At 43.6% G+C, this 22,721-nt stretch overlaps 1 protein-coding gene and 1 long non-coding RNA gene across 10 annotated transcripts in view; one reads left to right on the top strand and one right to left on the bottom strand.

Annotated features, from left to right (window-relative positions):
- Positions 1-539: 539 nt before the first annotated feature.
- Positions 540-22,721, bottom strand: part of PCYT1B (phosphate cytidylyltransferase 1B, choline) — a 131,137-nt gene continuing 108,955 nt past the window's right edge. For 7 of the 9 annotated variants that reach the window (XM_077889089.1, XM_077889084.1, XM_077889086.1 and 4 more), the window contains one exon: positions 540-4,386. In XM_077889089.1, the coding sequence (XP_077745215.1) occupies positions 4,174-4,386 (213 nt within the window). In that variant the 3' untranslated portion in view covers positions 540-4,173. Of the gene's footprint in view, positions 4,387-19,607; positions 19,733-22,721 lie in introns of those variants that run through there. The other 2 variants (XM_077889088.1, XM_077889091.1) reach the window with 2 other exon arrangements.
- Positions 5,085-22,721, top strand: part of LOC144308505 (uncharacterized) — a 32,073-nt gene continuing 14,436 nt past the window's right edge. The window contains exon 1 of the long non-coding RNA XR_013374972.1: positions 5,085-5,329. This is a non-coding gene — a long non-coding RNA (uncharacterized LOC144308505). The remainder of the gene's footprint in view (positions 5,330-22,721) is intronic.

Raw genomic sequence — 22,721 nt, 5'->3', positions numbered from 1 at the left:
CAGTGGGGCTCAAGGAGAGCCACACCCGCTCCCCTCCCGGCAGACCAGCCGGGATCCCGATGGGCGCCTCCACCCCCAGCCCCCGCTCCCCTCCTATCAGAGGCGCCCCATCCCCCAGACGTGCCCCTGGAGGCGCTGGCCCCGCCCCTCCCCTTAGGTACAGGTGTGAAGCAGCCACCAGGTGGCCACAGGAGGCGGTGGGTGGAGCCCGAGGGCCCGCCGAGGTGGGGGTGGGGGTGGTGGGGGTGTGGGGGCACTTCTCTGGTCACTGAGCGGAAGCCCCATCTCTGTGGCCTCATGTGGCCTCATGACCGCATCCCGGCTGGAGAAGGTAGGGAACCCGAGTTCAGAGGCCTTGCCGGGCACAGAGCTCTCACCACCGCCAGCCCCCTCCCCCATTGGGCAAAGGCAGACCCCGAGGCCACAGAAGTGAAGTGGTTTGGCGGGGGCTCAGGGCCAGTTAGCAGTGGAACCCGACGCCGGGTGGGGACCTCTGTTCCGAACGCAGTGGCACCCCTAAGGAACACGACAGGCCCGAGTGCATTAGGCATCCTTTTATTTATAAAGAAGTTGGGAATGCTGTGGTGTTCGGGAGCCGGGTGGGTTGGGGAGGGATGAGGGCGGGGGCTGGAGGGCTGATTCCAGGGGTTGGCATAATTCAGCACCAGAGCAACTGCTTGGGCATAAGCTCTTACTTCAACCCAGACGAGTGTTGGTCTTCTTGTATGCACAGCAGTCCTAAGTACGTATGCTCTTCTTATGGCTTTGTCCCAGGACACGTCGCAGTGACACAACAAAAAACTCAAGTCTAGAGAGAAGTAGAAGTTGCAAATGCCTCATGAGCTTATTCTTTTTTTCTTTTCTTTCTTTCTTTCTTTCTTTCTTTTTTTTTTTTTAAGTCTGATGGCCAAGACTAGTGCTGAATGGATGCCCGAGGAACAGGAACATCTCTGCTCCAAAGGGGCTCATCTGATTCAGCGGAGTCTGTGACCCCATTGCGCGTCTCTCTGGGGTGTGCCTGGCGCTATATCAGTCCTGAAGATGAAGAGAAAACAAACGCACACTCTTCCCGTCCCTCCGTCAAGGGATGGACTCACAGTGACTACAGCCCGAGGCCCGGAGCAGGACTGCACGCCCACAGAGCAGGTCGGAAGGCAGCCTCGGGTCTCAGGGGCTCCCCTCTCGCAGTGGGTTTCCTTCACTTCTCTAAGGTCCTGGCACACGGAGCGGCTTCCCGGCAACAGGCCGCTCAGTGGGACCAGGAGGTTAGAGCTCCCTGGGTTTTTAGCTGGTAGAAGAGCGAACGTTTGACTTCAGGGCCCTGGGACGAGGATGTGGCAGCCGATGCAGTGGGGCGGGGGGCTCCGGGGCGGACACCCACACCCCACCACCCACACTGCCCTTGGGTGGCCGTGGGAGGAAGCCTTTCTTCCTCACCTGTGAGGGGTGAGCAACGCTTTGAAAGGGAGCAGAAAGTCACTGCTCCCCCTCTGTTCGCACCGGGCCGTCACCTGCCCCCTCTGCCATCCTCCTCAGCTGCTCTGCAGTCCTCGCCCAAGCCTCCCTCCCTTTCCAGGGCACGAGGGACCCCTCCCTGCCCCCCGGCGTTTCCGCTCGTCTCTCCGGGCCCGCGCATCATTTGTACATCTCACACCCGAGCCCTGACTCTCTCGTGGCCCTGGCTGTTGGCTGGTTGACCCAAACGAGGGGCACCCCCGCCTTCTCCTAGGAAGCGTGTGGGGGGGACCCTGATGGCCCGAAGCGGCACAGGCTGGGCTGCAGAATCCCCGCCCCCACTCCTGTCCGTGGTCTCGGGGCCTCAGGACAGCGGGGAGGTATCGGCGCACACAGGGGGAGAGTTAGGGTGGCTTGCGGGGGGCTTCGGCGCGTCCCCGGGATACACCAGGTGTCGCTCATCCCCATCACCGGCAGCTCGGGTGGCCCGAGTCGAATCCCGTAAGTGGCGCCTGTGGTACGTGGGGTGTAAGGCCTGCCACCACGGAACCGGCCGGTGGAGCCCGCGCGACCCGCCGCAGGCTCGGCCGGGTGACAGTGGGTCTGTCCGCCCTGGGCCGTGGAACAAGCACCAGGAGGCCCTCCCCTCCGGCTGCCCTGACAGCGAGGCCCCAACATGCTCTGGGGGCACAGACTTTGGGTAACGGCCGTCGCTCTCTCCAGGCCGCCTCGGCTCCTCTCTTCGTCCCTCGTTCCCCCACGTCGCCCTGCCTGGCTGTGCTCCTCCTCGCACTGCCCGCGGGCGGGTCCGGAGCCAGGCCTCCGCCCCGGCGCTCGGGCCAAAGGGCCAGACGGAAACCCGAGGCCTGGCTCCCTGCGCTGAGCAGCGCTCTCGGCCTGGGCCACTGACCGACGCGTCCTCGCGGGCCGCCCTCCGGCCAGCGCTCTTGTCCCCACGCGGGTGCCCAGCGGAACTCTGCAGAGCCGGCCGGGAACGGGGCCCCCGCCAGCCGGCCGCGTGCTTTTGCTTCCCCGTCAACACCACTTAGCTCCAGGTGCGCGGGGAGGTAGTTCGACCCCGACACGAGGGGGAAAGACATGCCACCTTCCTTCCTCGGTTGCCCCACTTGTCACCACAAGGCTAGCTCCCAGGGCTTCTGAAAGGCGGTGTTTCTGCCACGAGACATGCTGAGCTCTGCCCACAGCGGCTGCTTCGGGCCTCTGGCTTCTCTGACAGACGGGCAGGGCCTCGTCTACCTGAGAGCGTGGTTCTACGCCCTGACTATACCTGCTCCTTTCCTACCTGTTAGTGGAGAGCAACTTCAAACAACTCAGCAGGAGTGCTTAGGCTCTTCATCCCATCTGGCAAAACCTAGGGCCGGGGGTAACTACATAACCACCTAGGCCATTTCAATGCGGAGGTCAAACTGAGGTTCCCACGGTGCTCTGGGGAACCCTCCGGGGCCTCCCTCCACCTCAAAACATTATGGGAGGCCATGAGAACAACATACTTGTTTCCTGGTCGGGACAAGACATTTGTACGGGGATCCAGGATGCGTTTTTGACAAAGTGCCCACGTCACAAGGGAACCAGGCAGTCCTTGAGACCCAGGATTGCAGCGGGGTGTTAGGGGAGCACAAGAGCGTATATCGTAAAAGGCTACCACCATATATTCATATTGCGTATGATACACACCCTGGATAGCATATTGGGAGCATACATAGAACAGACACGTGCAGTAGCACCCCTACGGGTATACTATGTGGTTTGGTACATCGAACTGTTCACTTGAGGCCTATGAAATCGTTAACTGGTCAGAAATGGGAAAAGCCATTCGGTAGTTAGCATCCTTTAAGGAGACATCTGCCATCTGCTAAACTTGGAGCCAAAGCAAAGCAGTTCCTCCATTATATATATATATATATATATATATATATATAATGTTTTTCTTTGTTGCATTTCCCACAGATTAAGGTAATTTCTGGAAACCATGAAGTCAAACCAATGATGAGAAAAGGACAGCCAGGACATATTAGGCAGGACATATTAGGCCTTACATGGCATTCTCCTTGACACAAGTGTCCTCTGAATAGGAAGTTACGGTTCATGCTAGATGACCTTTTATATATGTGGCCAAAGCATGTCTTCGTCTATGCACCACATTCCTAGAACTGGAAAGAATCGATGTGTTGCAACATCAGGTCTCGGGGGCTATGCTGAGAAGACTGGAGTTTCTCTTGAACTGGACTACTTCAGAAGCACTTTGCCACCTCTATCGGAAACAGCTTTATTCTGGCAGAGCTTGGGTGGTAGGAGGCAACGTGCAGGGCCCTTATGAGCTGGAAGTAGCAGATTGAGGGAACAGCCGCTTCCATGGGTGGTGTACTTGATAGGGGTGGGTGTAAGGACCAAAGCAGAAGACACCCCACTCAGTGCAAGTCTCCTGGGGGTGCTCTGCACCTTTTCTTAGCGAGGTTAAAGTGGAGTGGTTCTAGATGCTGCTAAGAAGGTTTGTCAAGGTTGTCCAGCTGGAAACCTCCATGCAGAGCCCAAGTCTTAGGCTGAGTGGAGGCTGAGGGAGAGCTGGTCTCCAGGCCTTCCCTTAGCTGAGCTGCAGCTCCTGCAACCATTACCCTTCCAACCCCACCCAGGCGTTCCCGGTGACCCCACCCTCGCCCCAGCCTGTGTGGTGTGGCCCTTGCTGTCTGCCAGCAGCCTTTACTTCTCATCCTCATCCCCCTCACTCATGCTGCTGATGGAGGCTGAGGCTGCTTTGGGCGAGGATGGGGGTGAGGCCTTGTTCGGGAGCCACGAGAAGGTGGGCGACGGGGAGCGGGAGGGGGACCGGCTCCTTGTGGGGCTGCTCACAGGGCTCTGCTTCGGGGACAAGGCCTGCAGCATCCGGCTACTCCTCTCCTGGAACATCTGCTTCTAGAGAGAAATGGGAGAAAAGGCAATCTGTTAAGTCAGCCATCTGGGGTGGCAGGGAAACAAAAGGGAAAGGCAGGAGGGAGAGCTGCCACCCCACAACACCGCCACCCCACAGACGTGGCCTACAGTTGATGGCATCCAGGGAGCCATCCTGTGGGAGCAGCCGAGTGAAATTCCAGGCCAGTGAGCCGCAGACACAGAGACGTCCATCTCTGCTGGTTCTTGGGACTGTTTACTCCAGCTATGGAATTTCACTGAGCACTTATCATCTGCCAGGCGAATAGTAATGTCCTAGGTACAGGAGGGCAGTGAGGGGTAAAACCGAAATCCCTGTCCCCCTCCACATGACGAGGAATCACACAGTAACCAGAATGAACCAAATACGTGGATGTCAGGTGGAAATACCGGTTGTGAGAAAAAACAAAACAGGAGGCGACAGCAAACAGGGGTTGGTGGGGGGCAGCTGAGCAGCAATGGTAATGAGGGGGCTCAGGGAAGACCGCAAGGAGGAGACGCTATTGGAGCCAAGCCCTGGAAGAGATGAGGGAGGAGCCGTGTGAATGGAAATCGGGCAAACACACTCCGGACAGAGCACCCTGAGGAGCGAGCACGCAGTGCACGTCCAGGGAGCAGTAAGGAGGCGGTGGTGGTTGGAGTGGCTGGAGTGGAGTCACTGGGAGGGGAGGGGAGGAGAGGAGAGGAGAGGGGAGGCGTGTGGGGGAGGAGGCTAAGAGGAAGTCACCAGAGGAGGGACAGAACACTGTGTCACCTGGGCTCTTGTGGCCATGTGAGAACTTCGGCCTTTACTGTGAGAAGAGAAATGTCGGGAGAGCTCCTGTGCCTCTGGAGTTCGAGTCCGGACTAAGGACCCCTGCCCCTGGCTGCAGTGGGGGGCGCAGGAGCGCGGAGGATGCTGAAGCGCCCACGGCCGGGAGGAGACCAGGTGAGAAAATGGTCGGAGGCCGGGTAGATGTCCCCCCACCCCTTGGTTTCATCAAGGGACAGCAGACTTAAGGTAGAACTCAGCCTTTTTAGTCTTCAGTGGTATGAGTTTTGATAAATGCCCGCAGTTGTGTGACTGCCACCACCATCAGGGTACTAGGGGAGTTCCATCGGCCACCCCCTCCCCCCGCCTCTGGCAACAGATCCTTTTTCTGTCCCTCCAGTTTTGTCTTTTCCAGAATGTCCTCTAAACGGAATCATGCAGTATCACAGTCTGGCTACATTTTGAAGGTAGAGCCCACAGGAATTGCTGACAGATGGGATGTGAGGCGTGGGAGGGAGGGGAGTGACTCCAGTTTCTGGCCCATGGAACTAGAAAGCCAGCAGTGTCCTTTGCCGGTGTGGGGGACTCGGTGGGTAAAGGAGGTTTCGGTGGTAAGACAGACTTTGCAGATTGGGACCCCTGGTGACTACTGCCCGGTGCTTTCAGAACTGAGCCCTCCCCCGACGCTGTCCCCTTCGCCTGCTTTCTGGAGATTCCAGTCCTGGCCTAGCAGTGGTGCCCGCTGACCTGCCCTTCTGCTCTCTGCCTGCAGCTCAGCCCCCCATGTCATGCACGCATATTCCATTCCACCCACTTCTGAGCGCCCTGCCCGTGCTGCGGCGGGGGGGAGGGGGGCACCTGTGCCCTCATTTCTCCCTCGCTTGTCACGGAACCTCAGTCCCCAGCACCTCAGGCCAATCTTGTGATCCTAAGCCAGCCTCCAGAGCTGTTTCTCCTGTTTGCCATTTTAGACTTTTCTTGTCATTTGAGTTACTTTACAAACCATTACAGACCGCCCCCCCCCCCACCCCGGAAGACTAGGTGCTCTACAGGAGATGCTTATATCCAAGCTGGGGCTTCGGTGATGTACAAGAATAGGAGACTGAGGTGGGGAGTAAGCCCGGGGAGCTGGTGGAGGGGTGACTTTCCAAAAAGAGGGCGCTAAGGAGAGAGAGTACAACCTAAAGTTCTTGGCATGACTGTAAGCTGAGTGCCTATGGGGTTGACTGTAGGCCAGGCCTGAACACCAGGAGGAGCTGGATTTTTTTCCCTCCCAAGAGCCCCTGGAAGATTTTAACTAAAGGAGGGGTATGATCAAATTTGTGTCTGAGAAATACCTTTGGGTGGGAGCATAAAAGCAAAGAGAGAAACCATAAGGGAAAAGATTGGTGTCCGGCTACGTAAAAGTGTAAAACTTACATACCGCACCCTCCCCCAAACCACCATGAAATAAGGTAAAAGGCAAGTGAAAAACGGGGAAATTCTTGCAACATTTAACTATAAATAGTGGATTTTCTTACATAAAGAGCTTACAAATTAAAAAGAAGAATGTAAAAACATTCATAGAAAAATGAGCACAAGGCTTGGTAGGGCAATGCACAAGAGACTTACAAATGACCTATACAAAATGTTCAGCATCACTAGTAAACAATGCAAAATAATTAAGGGAGATACCTTTTAATACATCAGATTGTTACAGATTTTTTTAATCTTCCCAGCATGTAAAAAAATTGTTTTATTGAAATGTAATTGACACACAGCACAGTTTAAGGTGTATAGAGTAATGGTTTTACTTACGTGTATGATGACATTATTACCACAATGAGTTAACATCTGCCCTATAGATACAAAAAATAGATCTTTTTCCTTGTGATGAGAACTCTTGGGGTCTACTCTCTTAACTTTCATATATACCACACAGCAATGTTAACTATAGTCTTCGTGCTATACATTGCATCCCTACTACTTATTTATTTTACTTTTTGATCACTTTCAATCAGATTTTTCCTCTTTCACTCCTATGTCTCCCCTGGTAACCACAAATCGGAATGCCTTTTCCATGAGTTGTGGGTTGGTTTGGGTTTTTTTTTTTCCACTTGGGAGATGATGTATTTGTTTTTCTCTGACTTGCTTCATTTAGCATAATGCTCTCAAGAGCCATCCACGTTATCACAAATGGCAGGATTTCCTCCTTTTTAAGAGTTGACTGACCTTCCATTGTATACACATACTGTACTTTTTCCATTCCATCCATTGATAGGTTGCTTCCATGTCTTGACCATTTTAAATAATGCTATGATTGTGGGGATGCAGATAGTGCTAAGACAGAGTTTTGTTTCCTTTCCTCCCCAAAGTGCAATTGCTGGATTGTATATATGGTGGTTTCAGTTTAAATTTTTTGAGGAACCTCCATACTGTTTTCCACCATGGCCACACCAATTTACAATCCTACCAACAATGCACAAGGATTCCTTTTAATCCATGCCCTCATTAGCATTTGTTATTTCTAGTCTTTTTGATGGCAGCCAATCTAATGGTATGAGGTAATAAGTCATTGTAGTTTTGATTTGCATTTCCCTATTGACTAGTGATGCTGAGCATTTTCTTTTTTTTTTCAAAGATTTTTATTTATTTATTCACGAGAGACACACAGAGAGAGAGAGAGAGGCAGAGACACAGGCAGAGGGAGATGCAAGCTCCATGCAGGGAGCTCCACGTGGGCATCGAACCCGGGTCTCCAGGGTCACGCCCTGGGCTGTAGGCGGCGCTAAACCGCTGCGCCACCCGGGCTGCCCCTGATACTGAGCATTTTCTCATGTACCTGTTGGTCCTTTGTATATCTTCTTTGGAAAAATGTCTATTCAGGTACCTAACCTGTTCTTCAATTGGATTATTTTGGGGTTTTGTTATTGAATTGTGTGAGTTCTTTATATATTTTGGATATTCACTCATATCAGATACATGGTTTGCACATATATTTCCCAGTCTGTAGGTTGTCTTTTAATTTTGTTGATGGTTCCTTTTGTTGTGCAGAAGCTTTTTAGTTTGATATAGTTCTACTTATTTTTGATTTTGCAACTTATGCTTTAGGAGTCCTATCCAAAAAATCATTGCCAAGACCCACGTAAAGGGAGCTTTCCTCCTATGATTTCTTCAAGGATTTTTATGGTTTCTGGCCTTACATTGACATCTTTAACCCACTTCAAGTTACCTTTGGCAAATGGTGTAAGATAGGGATCTGGTTTTATTCTTTTATGTGTGAATATACAATTTTCCTAGCACCATTACTTGAAGAGACAATCTTTACTCTGAGTATGCTTGGCTCCCTTGTTTGGTCTTATATCTGAGCTCTCAGTTCTGTTCCATTGGTTTATGTGTCTTTTTTTATGCCAGAATTATACTGATTTCATTACTATAGCTGTATAATAAAGCTTGAAATCAGAAGTGTGATGCCTCCCACTTTGTTCTTTCTCAGGATTGCTTCGGGTATTTGGGGTCTTTTGAGGTTTCACATAAATTTTAGGATTTTTTTCTATTTCTGTGAAAAATCCCATTGGAACCTTGATAGGGATTGTATTTAATCTATAGATGGCTTTGGGATAGTATGGACATTATTAATATTCTTCTAATCTGTGAACAGGGGATACCTTTCCATTTTTTTCTGTCTTTAATTTTTTTATCACTATTTTACAGTTTTCAGTGTACAGATCTCTCACCTCCTTGGTTAAATTTATTCCAAAGTATTTTATTGTTTTCATTGCTATTATAAATGGGATCAATTTATCTTTTTCAGATAATTCATTGTTAGTATATACAAATGCTACTTATTTTGTATGTTAATTTTGTATCCTGCAACTTCACTTAATTTGTAGATTAGATATAACAGTTCTTTGGAGTCTATTGGATTTTCTGTGTATAAAATCGTGTCATCTGCAAATAGACAACCTTCTTCCTTTCCAATTCTGATGGGCTTTTATATTTTCTTGCCTCATTGCTCTGGCTAGGATTTCAGTAACATCTTGAATAGGAGGAGTGAGAATGGGCACCCTTGTTTTGTTTCTGACTTTAGAGGAAAGGCTTTGAACCTTTTGTCATTAAGTACCATGTTAGCTGTGGGTTTGTTATCTACAGCTTTTGTTATGTTGAGGTATATTTGTTTTGTACCTAATTTGTTAAAAGGTTTTATCATGAATGGTTATTAAATTTTACCCAATGATTTTTCGGTGTCCATTGAGAGGATCATAAGATTTTTTCTTACATTCTATCAATGTGATGTACCATAGTAATAGATTTAATCACACTTGTATCCCCAAAATAAATACCACTTGATCATGGTAAAATATCTTTTTAATGTGAATTCTGTTTACTAATATTTTTTAAAGATTCCAGAGAGAGAGAGAGAGAGAGAGAGAGAGAGTGCGAGCAAACACATGAGTGCCCATTTGTGTGGGGGAGGGGCAGAGGGAGAGAGGAAGCAGGCTCTGCTGAGTGTGGAGTCGGACAGGGGCTTGATCTCACAATCCCAAGATCATGACCCCACCTGAAACCAAGAGTCAGTCAACCGAGCCACCCATGTACCCCCAGTTTACTAATATTTTATTGAGAATTTTTGCCTCTATATTCATTAGAGAGAGTGGCCTGTAGTTTTTAGTATTCTTTTTGGCTTTGGTAATGCTGGTCTCATAAAATAAGTTTGGGAGCATTCCCTCCTTCCATTGAGGAGTCTGAGAAGGATTTACATTAATTCTTCTTTAAATGTTCAGTAAAATTCACCAGCGAAGCCATCAATTCCTGGGCCTTTCTTCTGTGAGAGATTTTTGATCACTAATTCAATCTCCTTACTAGTAATTGGTCTGTCACATTTTCTTCTTCATTCTGATTCATTCTTGGTAGGTTGTATGTTCCGAAGAATTTTCCATTTCTTTTAGGATTTTCAGTTTGTTGGTGTATAGTTAACAGTAGCCTCTTAAGATCCTTTGTGGCATCAGTTTTAATATCTTTTTCATTTTCATTTGTAGTTTTGTTGATTTGGGTCCTTTTTTTCTTGGTTTGTCTAGCTAAACATTGGTCAATTTTATCTTTTCAAAAAACCATCTCTTAGTTTGGTTGGTCTTTTCTATTGTGTTCCTAGTCGCTACTTTGTTTCTGACCCAATTTCTATTATTTCCTTCCTTCTGATAACTTTGGTGAACTAAAGTGAACTTCTGTTCACTCTTTAGTTCCCAAGGCATAGCATTAGGTTGTTTGAGATCTTTCTGGTTTCCTGAGGTAGGCATTTATTGTTCTGAACTTCCATTTTAAAAAATTTGAGAGAGAACGAAACGAGCAGTGGGGAGGGGCAGAGGGAGAGAAAGAAAAAGAAGCACGCTCCCCACTGAGCAGGGAGCCCAATATGGGGTTTGATCCCAGGACCCTGAGATTATGACCTGACCTGAAGGCAGACACTTAACCCACTGAACCACCCAGGTGCCCCTGAACTTCCCTTTTAGAACTGCTCTGTCTGCACAAGTTTGGTATATTGTGTTTCCATTTTTGTTTGTGTCAAGATACATTTTTGTTTTCCCTTTTTAAAAAAATATTTTATTTATTTATTTATTCATGAGAGACACACAGAGAGAGAGAGAGAGAGAGAGAGAGGCAGAGACCCAGGCAGAGGGAGAAGCAGGCTCCATGCAAGGAGCCCGATGTGGGACTCGATCCTGGGTCTCCAGGATCAGGCCCTGGGCTGAAGGCAGCACTAAACCGCTGCACCACCTGGGCTGCCCATGTTTTCCCTTTAATTTCTTCTCTGACTCTTGGCTGTTCCACAGACCATTGTTTAATTTCCATGTATTTATGAATTTTTCAGTTTTCCTCCTGTTAATTACTTCTATTTTGAAACCATCATGGCCAGAAAAGGTACTTGGTATGATTTCAGTCTTCTTGAATTTGCTAAGACTTATTCTGTGGCTGAACATATGGTATATCTTAGAAAATGTTCTGGGGCATGTAGGTGGCTCAGTTGGTTGAGGAACCGTTTTTTGTTTGTTTTTTTTTAAACCCAGTCTTGATCTTGGCTCAGGTCATGGTCTCAGGTTCATGAGATCAAGTCCTGTGTCAGGCTCTCCACTTAGCAGAGAGTCTGCTTGAGATTCTCTCTCCCTCTCCCTCTGCCCCTCCCCCTGCTTGTACTCAAGCTTTCTCTAAGTAAATCTTTTTAAAAAATGTTCCATATGTGCTTGAGAAGAATGTGAGTTCTGCTGTTGGATAGAATGCTCTATGTCAATTAGGTCCATTTCGTCTATAGTGTTGTTCAAATCTGCTGTTCCCTTATTATCTGTCTGGATAATCTATTCATTCTTGAGAATGGGGTATTAAAGTCCCCAACTCTTATTGTATTGCTGTTTTCTTTTTTTAGCTTAGTTTTTGCTTTTTATATTTGGGTGCACAAACATTTACAACTACTATATCTTCTTTTTTTTTAAGATTTATTTATTTATTTATTTATTCATGAGAGACAGAGAGAGAGACAGAGACATAGGCAGGGAGAAGCAGGCTCCTTGCAGGGAGCCTAATGCCGGGACTTGATCCCAGGACCCCAGGACCACGACCTGAGCCAAAGGCAGACACTCAACCACTGAGCCACCCAGGTGCCCCGTTATATCTTGATGGACTGACTTCTTTATCACTGTATAATAATAATTGTAAAAGACCTCTTTGTCTCATTTGTACTATTTTTGGATTTAAGTTTATTTAGTATGATAAAATATAGCTACCTCTACTTTTTTGTTTTGTTTTGTTTTTTAAATATCATTTGCTTACAAAATCTTTTTCCCATCCGTTCATTCTCTGTGTATGACTTTAAGACTAAAGTGAGTCTCTTATGGGCACATATCATTAGAAGTTTTAAAAATTTTATCCATTCAGCCATTCTATGTGTTTTGATTGGAGAATTTAATCCAATTAAATATAACTTAAAGCTATCATTAATAGGTAAGGACCTACTTAGTTTGCCATTTTATTAATAGTTTTTTATGACTGATTTGTAGAACCATGATTCCTTGTTTTGTATCCTGCTTTCTTTTTTTGTATTTCATTGTCTTCTGCTATCTGTATGGTTTGACTTCTTTATCATGTACTTTTGTGTAATTACTACAGGATTTACCCTTGTGGTTACCACAAGGCTTACATAAAATATTTTAAAATTATAACACCTTATTTTAAACTGATAACAACTTAACCTTAATAGAATTTCTAAACTTTATGCTTTCATCTCCCGCCTCCTCACATTTTAGGTTATTGATGTTACAGTTAACATACTTTTTATATCATGTAACCAGTAATAGATTGTTGTTCTGGTTATTTTTACAATGTTTTCTAACTTTTAAATAGTTTAAGCGAATTACACACCATCATTACCACATTTCAGATTCTAATTTTGACTATATATTTACCATTACCTGTAAGTTTTACACTACCTTATGTTTTATGATGTTCATTAGTGTCCTTTTACTCAAAGAACTCCTTTTAGCATTTCATGTAAGGCAGGTCTGGTGGTGGTGAGCTCAGCTTTGTTTTTAGGGAGGAAGCCTTTATCTCTTCATTTCTGAAAGACAGCTTTGCCATGTATAGAATTCTTGGTTGACATTTTTTTTCCTTTCAATATTTTAGACATATCATCCTATTCTTTCCTGGCCTGAACCAATTGTGTTGAGAAGTCCCCTGATAGTCTCATGATGGTTCTGTGTATGTAATTTACCCCTTTCCTCTCGTCGTTTTCTAAATTTTCTCTTTGACTTTTGACAGTTACGATGTGTATCAGTGTAGCCCTATTGAGGTTTATCTTATTTGGGATCCTTTGTATCTCATGGATTGGGATGTCCATTTCTCTACTCAGGTTTGGGACGTTTTAAGCCATTACTGCTTTAAGTTTACTATCTGTACCTATTCCCTTCTCATTCTCTTTTCCTTCTGGAATTCCCTTAATACAAATATTATTTATCTTGATTGTGTCTTTACGTCCTGTATGTTTTGTCCACTCTTTTTTCATTCTTTCTTCTTTTTGCTACTCTAACTGGGTTATTTCAAATGTCCTGTCTTCTAAGTCACTGTTTTTTTCCTGCATAGCTGAGTCTTTTAAGATTTTAAGTAATTGCTACACCCCACATGGGGGTTGAACTCACAACCCCAAATCAAGAGTTGCACCCTCTACTGACAAGCCCAACCAGGAGCCCAGAGTCTCCTTTTGAAGCTCTCTGTTGAATTTTTTAGTTCATTTTATTTTTTCAGCTCTACAGTTTTTTTGATGGTTTCTATTTCTTTGTTAAACTTATTTTGTTTATGCATCATTTCCCTTTTTAGTTTTCTATGTGTTATTGCAGTTGACTAAACTTTAAGAGAATTATTCTGAAATCTGACCTTAGATAGCCATTTCTTTAATGCCAGTTATTAGAGCTTTAGTAGTTTCTTTTGTTGGTGTCATGTTTACTAGATTTTTTCATGATCCTTGATTCTTTACATTGGTATCTGTACACTTGCATAAGCAGCCTCCTCTTCCAGACATTATGAGTTTGTTTGGCAGAGGTAACTCTTTGCCAGTCCCCTCAGTGTGGGTTTCTGGATATGTTAGCTAGTAATGTCCTTGGGCAGGTGGAGTTTGCTATCAGGGTCAATTTCTGGGTGAGGCCCCTGGTTGAGCTCTGAGGTCGGGGCTATGGCCACTGGCTGAGGATGGTTAGATAAGACTGTTAGTTTGGTTCCTTACCCAAGTGTGACTGTTACCAATTGCCTGGGTTCCCTAGTCAGGCTTACAGGACTTACAGTCAGGCTGGCAGGACTCCATACTAAGCAGCAGGTGGAGCTATGAATTAGCTTCTCTGCCCTCTTGGGGCAGGAGAATGGGCCTACATGGCTTATTGTTCCAGGACCTAAATTAGGCAAGGTTAGGTACTGAATTCCCTGGCTAGAATGGGTCAACCTATTTTGCTCTGCAGATGAAGACCATCACGGGCAATGATCTCTGTTCAAGTGCAACTGTAAGTAGGCCTGTTGGTTGGGATACAGAGTGTTCTGTGTGTTCTAGTTAGGTTCCCTAGTCAGGCAGGCTGAAAATTGTATTCAGTGGGCAGGGCTATGAATTAGCTTATGTATCCAGGCACAGCAAGAGAAGTAGCTCCAAGGCCAGAAAGGCTTTCGGTTTGTGGTTTTGACTCAAGCCCGCCTATGCCACAAGTTCCCTGCCTGAACAGAGCCACTGGCTTTGCTCAGCAGACTATCAGCTCTGCCTGTTGGACTCTGTGCTTAAACGTTTCTGGGCTTTGCAGCTTTCTAGGTCTAATAGCCAAGCTTTCTGTTTGGGTGGTGCTGGGAGCTTTACTCAGCAGTGGATGGGGCTATGACTCATCTCCCTTGCCTGGGTAGGACAGTAGGGCCAGCTTCAAATAGGCCCCCAGTTTTTCCAAATCAGGCCTTCTGGTTGGAGCTGGGGGTGGGGGATGGGGTCAGGAGCTGCACTCAGTAATAGGTAGGCTATGAATTACTTCCACTGCCTGAATAGAGTCTGTGAACCCTCAACACCTAGCACTGGCTTTGCAGGCAATCAGCTCTTGTTGCCATACTCTTGGTTCAACTATGCAGCTTCCCAGTTGTTCTTGCCAGCCTTTCTGATCGGGCAGGGTTGGGAGGTTCACTCAGCAGTGGGAACAGAGGGCTATGACTCGGCTCCCCTTCCTGCCTAGAGGCAGACCAGACCCCAGGGCCAGAAGAATCTCTTTGAGAACCAGAATCAGGCAGACTTGTACTCTGCTGAGTTCCCCAGTCCAACTGTGCCATTGTCTTGGCTCTGCAGATAAGCCAAACCACAAGCTGGTACTACTGCTTGGGTGCTGCAGGTGGGAACTCAGTATGCCAATATCTGCATTGGTTGTTGGAAGCCTCTCCCCCTCAGATTCTCAGTGGCCAATGCCCACAGATTGCCTTGCAATTCCTGTAGAATGAGATCAGAGTGGGGAGCTCTCAAAAAGTGACCTACAATGCTGGGGGAGCTAGAGGTCCACCCTGGACTCTCTCTTCCCACTATAAAAACTGAAGGCTCAGCAGATCCCTCTGTGTAATGTTGGGCTGGCCTGGGTTAGAGGCAATAAGGTCTGCACGTAGCCGCCTCAGCCCCCTATTCTAGGATTCTCTCAGTGGAGTCTTGTCTATGAATAGTTGTTAGTTCTTCTTGTGAGGGGGAGCAAAATCAGGAATGACTTATGTCATCATCTTGGTAAGCTTATTCTCCCAAGATTTTTTTAAAATTTGTAATGGCCTGTGCTGGTAAGGGCTCAGGAAAAAGATCCCACTCCTGTTACTGCTGGTGGCAGGGTAAAATAATGGTGCCTTTCTGAGGAGTAACTGGGCAGTAGGTGTAAAAACTTTTTTCCTGAGCAGATAATCTGAGATGTAAATAAATACTCTTTGGGTACACAGATTTTCATTGCAGGGTCATCACAGACAAAACTGCAAACCCCTTCGGTAGGTTAGAGAAATCTTGCACAACTCTGAGGTGATACTTTAGGCAGCTGATGAAAATCCAGTGCTTAAAGAATATTTAATAATGTGAGAATGTTCATGAGCTACTGCATGGTAAAAATGACTTGGAAAACTGTATGTTCTGCGTAACCCCCATTTTGTGAAACATATACATGCAGATGGAGAAAAGATGGACCCAATATCCCAGTGACTACTCTGGGCAGTTGTACTGCAGGTGATTTTTAGTCTCTTCTCATTGTTTACTTTCTAACAGCTCTGTAATGAACACATGTTACTTTTATCACCATAAGGAAGACAGATGACTGAGGCAAGAAGGTGAGGCCACAGGGCCCTGCCTTCATGACACAGGTAAGAGAATGGTAGAGCTTCAGGCACTTCAACAACTCCCCGCCCCACAGTAAGCTCTAGCCCATTACTTTTTAGGATCTCAAGTTTTCTCTAGCAAACATAATAGAGATGACTTGCTGATCACTAAAAACCTTTGCAGATTTAAAATTCCACAATTCTAAGAACCTACCAATTATTCACCTTCCATTAAAGGCATTGATAATTCTGCCAAAAGACATCCAACCCCCTCAAAATCAAACAAAAAATGCAGTAGTGCAACATCATTACCTTAGAGGAAGCCCATTTATGAGACAAAATCAAATGCCAAAAGGATAGGGTGGCCTATTATTAATAGCGACATTAAAAGAATCCTTGAAATTCTAGCAGTCATTTGAAAATAAGTATTTTTATTACTATAATCTTTAAGTATATTTATAGTGGCAGCCATTAGCTCTCTTGCTGTTAATGGATTGTCAGCATTTCCATTAGAAGCTCACTTTGTAAGTAATCTACAGCTTGCTACTGTAGTTTGACTCAAGCTCATAACTGAGAATATTATGCCTAAGGTAATGCAATAATTTGAATCCTTAATGATAAACAATGGTGTCACACTTCATATAATGTGATATCCATGTAAAACAACTCCAGGTCTCAGTTTGCAAGCCCTGTGATCTGTTTCTGGTGCATTATGATGCATGATTCTTCTGCAAAGGAGTTAAATTGGATCAGGTCATCAGTTTATAATGAGCTTCCCGGGAAGAAAAGCACTTTAGGAATATGAAAATAAGACCACGGCATGGCATTTTCATAAAGAAAAGGCATTTAAATTGTGTCTGTAACTGTATTAAGATACTTCCATTTATAAAGTTTTCTCCCAAGAAAATAATCCCATTTACTCCTGTCCCAATAAAACTAAGTTTCTACTCCTCCTACAAACTCTTCCTTTTTAAGAACTTCTTCATATCTACTGAGACAGTAAATGTCCTGACAAATGCCTTCCAAGGTTTCAAGATTTCAGAGAGATTCCACCTTAACTGCCACAAAAAGAAATGAAAAATATCCTAGTTACATCTGCTTTGGACTTCTGGTAAGCACTGTGGAATTCAAAGAGTTTGTTTCAGCCAAATCAATAAACAACAAAAACTAACCCTCACAATGCCTGACATATGCCTAGATGCTGTTAAAGGGCTTTAGAGTGTGCAACAATTTCATCCACCCAACAACCCTACAAGGTGGCTGAGGCCACCCAGCTAGGAGGTGAGCTCTGCTCCTGACCAACTCTCTGTAATTAGCCACTTTCATAGTAAGAAGCTTTTCTGTTGACTCATTTACTTGTGCATTTCTTGAAAGACAAATTTTTGAAACCAACTGTTAAAAAGCTTCAAGTAGGAAGTTCAGTCCACAACTGAATTTTATGTTTTGTAAAATCAACATAGTCTTAAACATCAGCAGTGCTACTAAGATGATTATATATATTATTTACATATGTTATGTTTTTATATAGTATATAATAACATATATAAGTATTATATATTAAATATAATTCTCTTTACACATGTATGCATGGTGTAACAAGCGCTGAAGAGAATGTGGAGAAATCAGAACCCTTGTGCATTGCACTGGAATATAAAATGGTGCAGTGTAGAAAACAGTATGTAAGTTTCTAAAAACATTTGAGAATAGAATTACCATATCATTTAGAAATTCCACTTCTGAGCATATAACCAAAAAACTGAAAGCATGAAATTAAACAGAAATTTGTATAGTGATGTTCATAGCAGCATTGTTCATAATAGCCAAAAGATAGAAACAATCCAAATGTCCATTAATGCATGAATCAATAAACAAAATGTGGTATATGTAAATAACATCCCATTATATATGTGTTTGCATGTATATATACATGTATATATGTATACGTGTATGTATACACACAATCTGATGTACATTTATTTTCCTCAACTTGCATGGAGTATTTCCAAGATGGATGTTGAAAAGAAATATTTTGTGTATTACAAAAAATATTATGGAGGGTTTCCTGGCATGGAGAATCTGAAAGTTGACCACTCATTCCAACAAACATTTACTGACAGCACACTATTCATGGTTCAGGCATAAATCTAAGCCCTGAGGATATTGCGGGGGAGGGTCTATGCTTATGTTTATTTTTTATTGATAACATTAGTCTCAGGGGTATCACAGGATGACTCACATATTGTGATCACCACAATTGGTCTAGTTAGCATCTATCACCATATATAGTAAACGTTTTTCTTATGATGAGAACTTTTAAGATCTACTCCCTTAGCAAGTTTCTAATACTCAATAGAGTATTAGACTATTATTATATAGTCACAATGCTGTACATTACATCCCCATGATGTACTTTATAATGGTAAGTTTTTACCTTTTGACCCCCTTTACCCATTTTGCCTGCACCCACTCCCTGACTCTAACAACCACCAATCTGTGCTCTGTGTTGATGGGTGCAGGGGGGCTTTTTGCTTGTTTTGGATTCCACTAATAAATGAGATCACACAACATTTATCTTTCTCTAACTTATTAGAATAATACCCTCATGGTCCAACAATTTGTTGCAAATGCCAAGATTTACAACAAATGCCTTCTTTTTATGGCTGAATAATATTCCATGGTGTGTGTGTATATATATTTTTTCATTATCCATTTATACATTGATGGACACTTAGGCTGCTTCCATGTTTTGGATATGGCAAATAATGCTGCAGTGAACACGGTGGTACATCGATTTTTTCAAATTAGTGTCTTCATATCCTTCAGATAAATATCCAGAAGTAGAATTTGCTGGATCATATGGTAGTTCTATCTTTAACTTTTTGAGGAAATTCCATAGTGGTTGTACCAATTTACATTCCCACCAACAATGTACCAGTGTTCCCTTTTTTCCATATCCTGATCAACACTGTTAATTTGTCACTTTGATAATAGCCATTCTAATGGGTGTGAGGTGCTAGCTCATTATGGTCTTGATTTGCATTTCCCTAGTAATTAGTGTTGTTGAACATATTTTCAGGTCCTGCTGGCCCAGTATGTCTTCTTCGGAAATATGTCTATTCAGATCTCATGTCCATTTTAAAATCAGATTGTCTCTTTTTGTACTGTTGAGTTGTATGACATCTTCTTATTTTGATTTGTTAAACCCTTATCATATATGATTTGCAAATATTTGCTCCCATTCAGTAGCATACCTATGTGCATTCCTATGTGTGGAAGCTTTTTAGTTTGATGTAGTCCCACTTATTTATTTTTTACATTTGATGACTTTGCTTTAGGTGTCAAACTTAAAAGCCTAACTGGCAAGACAGATGTCAAGGAGCTTATAGTTTTTGTTTCTCCTAGGAGTTTTATGGTTTCAAGTCTTATATTCAAGGAAGATAGTGATCCAGTTTCATTCTTTCTGCATGTGGCTACCCAGTTTTCCCAGCACCATTTATTGAACAGATTGTCTTTTCCCCCATTGTATATTCTTGATTCCTTTGTAGTAATTAACCATGTATATAATTTATTTCTGGACTCTCTGTTCCATTGATCTATGTCTGTGTTAAATGCCAATACCATACTATTTTGGTTACTATAGCTTTGTAATATAGGTGAAATCAGGGAGCATGATGCCTTCAGCCTTGTTCTTCTTTCTCAAGATTGCTTTGGCCATATAGGGTCTTTTGTGGTTCCATACAAGTTTTAGGATTGTTGGTTTTTTTTCTGTAAAAAAAAATGCCATTGAATTTTGATAAGGATTGCATTGAATCTATAGATTGTCTTGGGAAGTATAGATATTTTAACAATATTCTTCTAATCCATAAGCAAGAAGTATCTTTCCATTTATATGTCTTCAGTTTCTTTTTTTTTAAGATTTATTTATTTATTCATTCAGAGAGAGCAAACAGAGGCAGAGACACAGGCAGAGGGAGAAGCAGGCTCCATGCAGGGAGCCCAATGTGGGACTCGATCCTGGGTCTCGAGGATCACACCCCGGGCTGCAGGCGGCGCTAAACCGCTGCGCCACCGGGGCTGCCCTGTCTTCAGTTTCTTTAAGTATAGTTGACATATAATATTTTATTTCAGGTATACAACACAGTGATTCATCAGTTATATGCATTATGAAATGCTCACTGTAAGTATAGTCACTATCTGTCACCATACAAAGTTATTACAATATTATTGACTATATTCTCTACTGTACTTTTTATCTTTTGTCACCTAATTTATAACTGTAAGTTTGTACCTCTTTATCCCCTTCACATAATTCATCTGCTTCACTCCCAGCAACCACCAATTTCTTCTATGTATTTTTGAGTTTTCTTTTTTCATTTTGAATTTTAGATTCCATATAAAAGTGAAATCATATGGTATTTGTCCTTTTTGGTCTAACTTATTTCACTTAGCATAATACCCTCTAGGTCCATCCATGTTGATACAAATGGTAAGATTTCATTCTTTATGGTAATATTCCAGTGTGTGTGTATACATATGTGTGTATACATATCTTTACACACACCATATATTTATCCATTTGTGTATCAATGGACACTTGGTTGGATCCATTTATTGACTATAAATAATGCTGCAATAAAATAGGGGTGCATAACATTTCTCATTAGTGTTTTTGTTTTCTTTGGTAAACAAAAGTGGAATCACTGAGTTGTATAGTAATATTGATATTTTCACTTTTTGAGGAACCTCCACAGTTTTCTATAGTGGCTGTACCATTTACATACCCATCAACAATGGACAAGTGTTCCCTTTTCTCCACATCCTAGCCAACACTTGTTACTTCGTGTGGTTTTGATAAACGCCATTCTGACTGGTATAAGGTGATAATAGATCATGAGTAAGGTTGAGCATTTTTTCATGTGTCTGTTGGCCACATGTATTTTTCTTTGGAAAAATGTCTATTTAGGTCCTCTGATCATTTTTTTTATTGGATTGGGGTTTTTTTGTGGTAAATTGTATACATTTTTTACATATCCTTTCCAAATATCTATTTCAGTTCAGGAGGTTGCCCTTTTGTTTTGTTGATGGTCTCCTTTTCCATGAAAAAGCTTTTAATTTTGATGTTGTCCCATGTTGCTGTGGCAGATGTCAAAGAAATGACTGCTTATATTTTCTTCAAGGATTTTTATGGTTTCAAGTCTCCCATTGAAGTCTTTCATTCATTTTGAGTTTATTTTTCTGCATGGTGTTAGAAGGTGATCCCGTTTCATTCTATTGCTTGTGGCTGTCCAGTTTGCCCAGCACTTTTGGTACTTGATATTTTCTTTCTTTGTTCAAGTTCTTACTGTGTTCATCCACTCTCCTCCCAAGTTCAGTGAGCATCTTTATGGCCATACTTTGAACTCTTTATTAGGTAAATCAGTTATCCCCATTTCATTAAGGACTTTCTCTGAGATTTTCTCTTGTTTTTGTTTTGTTTTGTTTTGTTTTTTTGTTTTTGTTTTTTTATTTGGAGCATATTCCTCAATTTTCCTTGACACTCTGTGCTGGTTTCTATGCATCAGATACCATAGCCATCTCTGCCAGTGCAGAAGGAGTAACCTCATGTCTGAGATGAAACTTACCATTCAACTCTGCCATTGCTCTTGGGTTGTCTCTCAAGCCTTTGTGATTGTCCAAGCAGTGTATTTTATTTTTAGTGGATCCCAGTAGTGGAGGGTATACCAAGGCCTGTCAGTGTCCCAAAAGGGAGGATCTCAGTGAGCACCTAGATTCAGCTGACTGGAAGCCAGACTCTCAGGCAACAGCTTTTAAAGTATGCAAATACAGGCATATTTCAGAGATACTATGGGTTCAGTTCCAGATCACCACAATAAAGTGAACAATAAAGCAAGCCAAAAGAATTTTTTGGTTTCCTCATGCATACAAGTTATGTTTATACTATACTGTAGTTTATTAAGTTTGAAATAGCATTATGTCAAAAAATATAGAAGTCTTAATTTAAAAATACTTTGTTGCTAAAATAAGCTACCCATTTTCTGAGCTTTCAGTGAGTCATGATCTTCTTGTTGGTGGAGGGTCTTGCCTCGATGTTGATGGCTGCTGATTCATCAGGGCAATCCTGGAAGGTTGGGGTGGCTGTGGCAATTTCTTAAAACAAGACAACAATGTAGTCCCCTCTATTGACTGTCCTTTCAGCAACCATTTCTCTATAGCACACAATGCTGACAGCATTTTATCTACAGAACTTCTTTCAAAATTGGAGTCAATCCTCTTATATCTTGCTATGGTTTTCTCAACTAAATGTATGTAATATTCTAAATTGTTTGAGGTCATTTCAACAGTCTTCACGGCATCTTCACCAGGAGTAGATTTAATGTCAAGAATTGCTTTCTTTGCTCATCTGTAAGCAGCAACTCCTCACTTGTAAAGTTTTGTCAGGAGATCATAGCAGTTCATTCCATCACCAGGCTCTATTTCTAATTTCCTGCTATTTCCACCACACCTGCAGTCTCTTCCTTCACTGTCGTCTGAAACCCCTCAAGATCACCTATGTAGGTTAGAATCCACTTTTTCCAAATTTCCGTGAATGTAGATATTTTTTACTCCCATTGAATCATGAATGTCATTAATGGCAATTAAGATGGTAAGTCCTTTCCAGAAGGTTTTCAATTGACTTTGCCCAGCTCCATCAGGGGAATCACTAGCTCTGACAGCTATAGCCTTATGAAATGGGTTTCTTAAATCCTAAGGCTTG

Source organism: Canis aureus, chromosome X, assembly GCF_053574225.1.
Source record: "Canis aureus isolate CA01 chromosome X, VMU_Caureus_v.1.0, whole genome shotgun sequence".
Lineage (NCBI taxonomy): Eukaryota > Metazoa > Chordata > Mammalia > Carnivora > Canidae > Canis > Canis aureus.
This window is presented reverse-complemented; position numbering and strand designations above follow the sequence as displayed.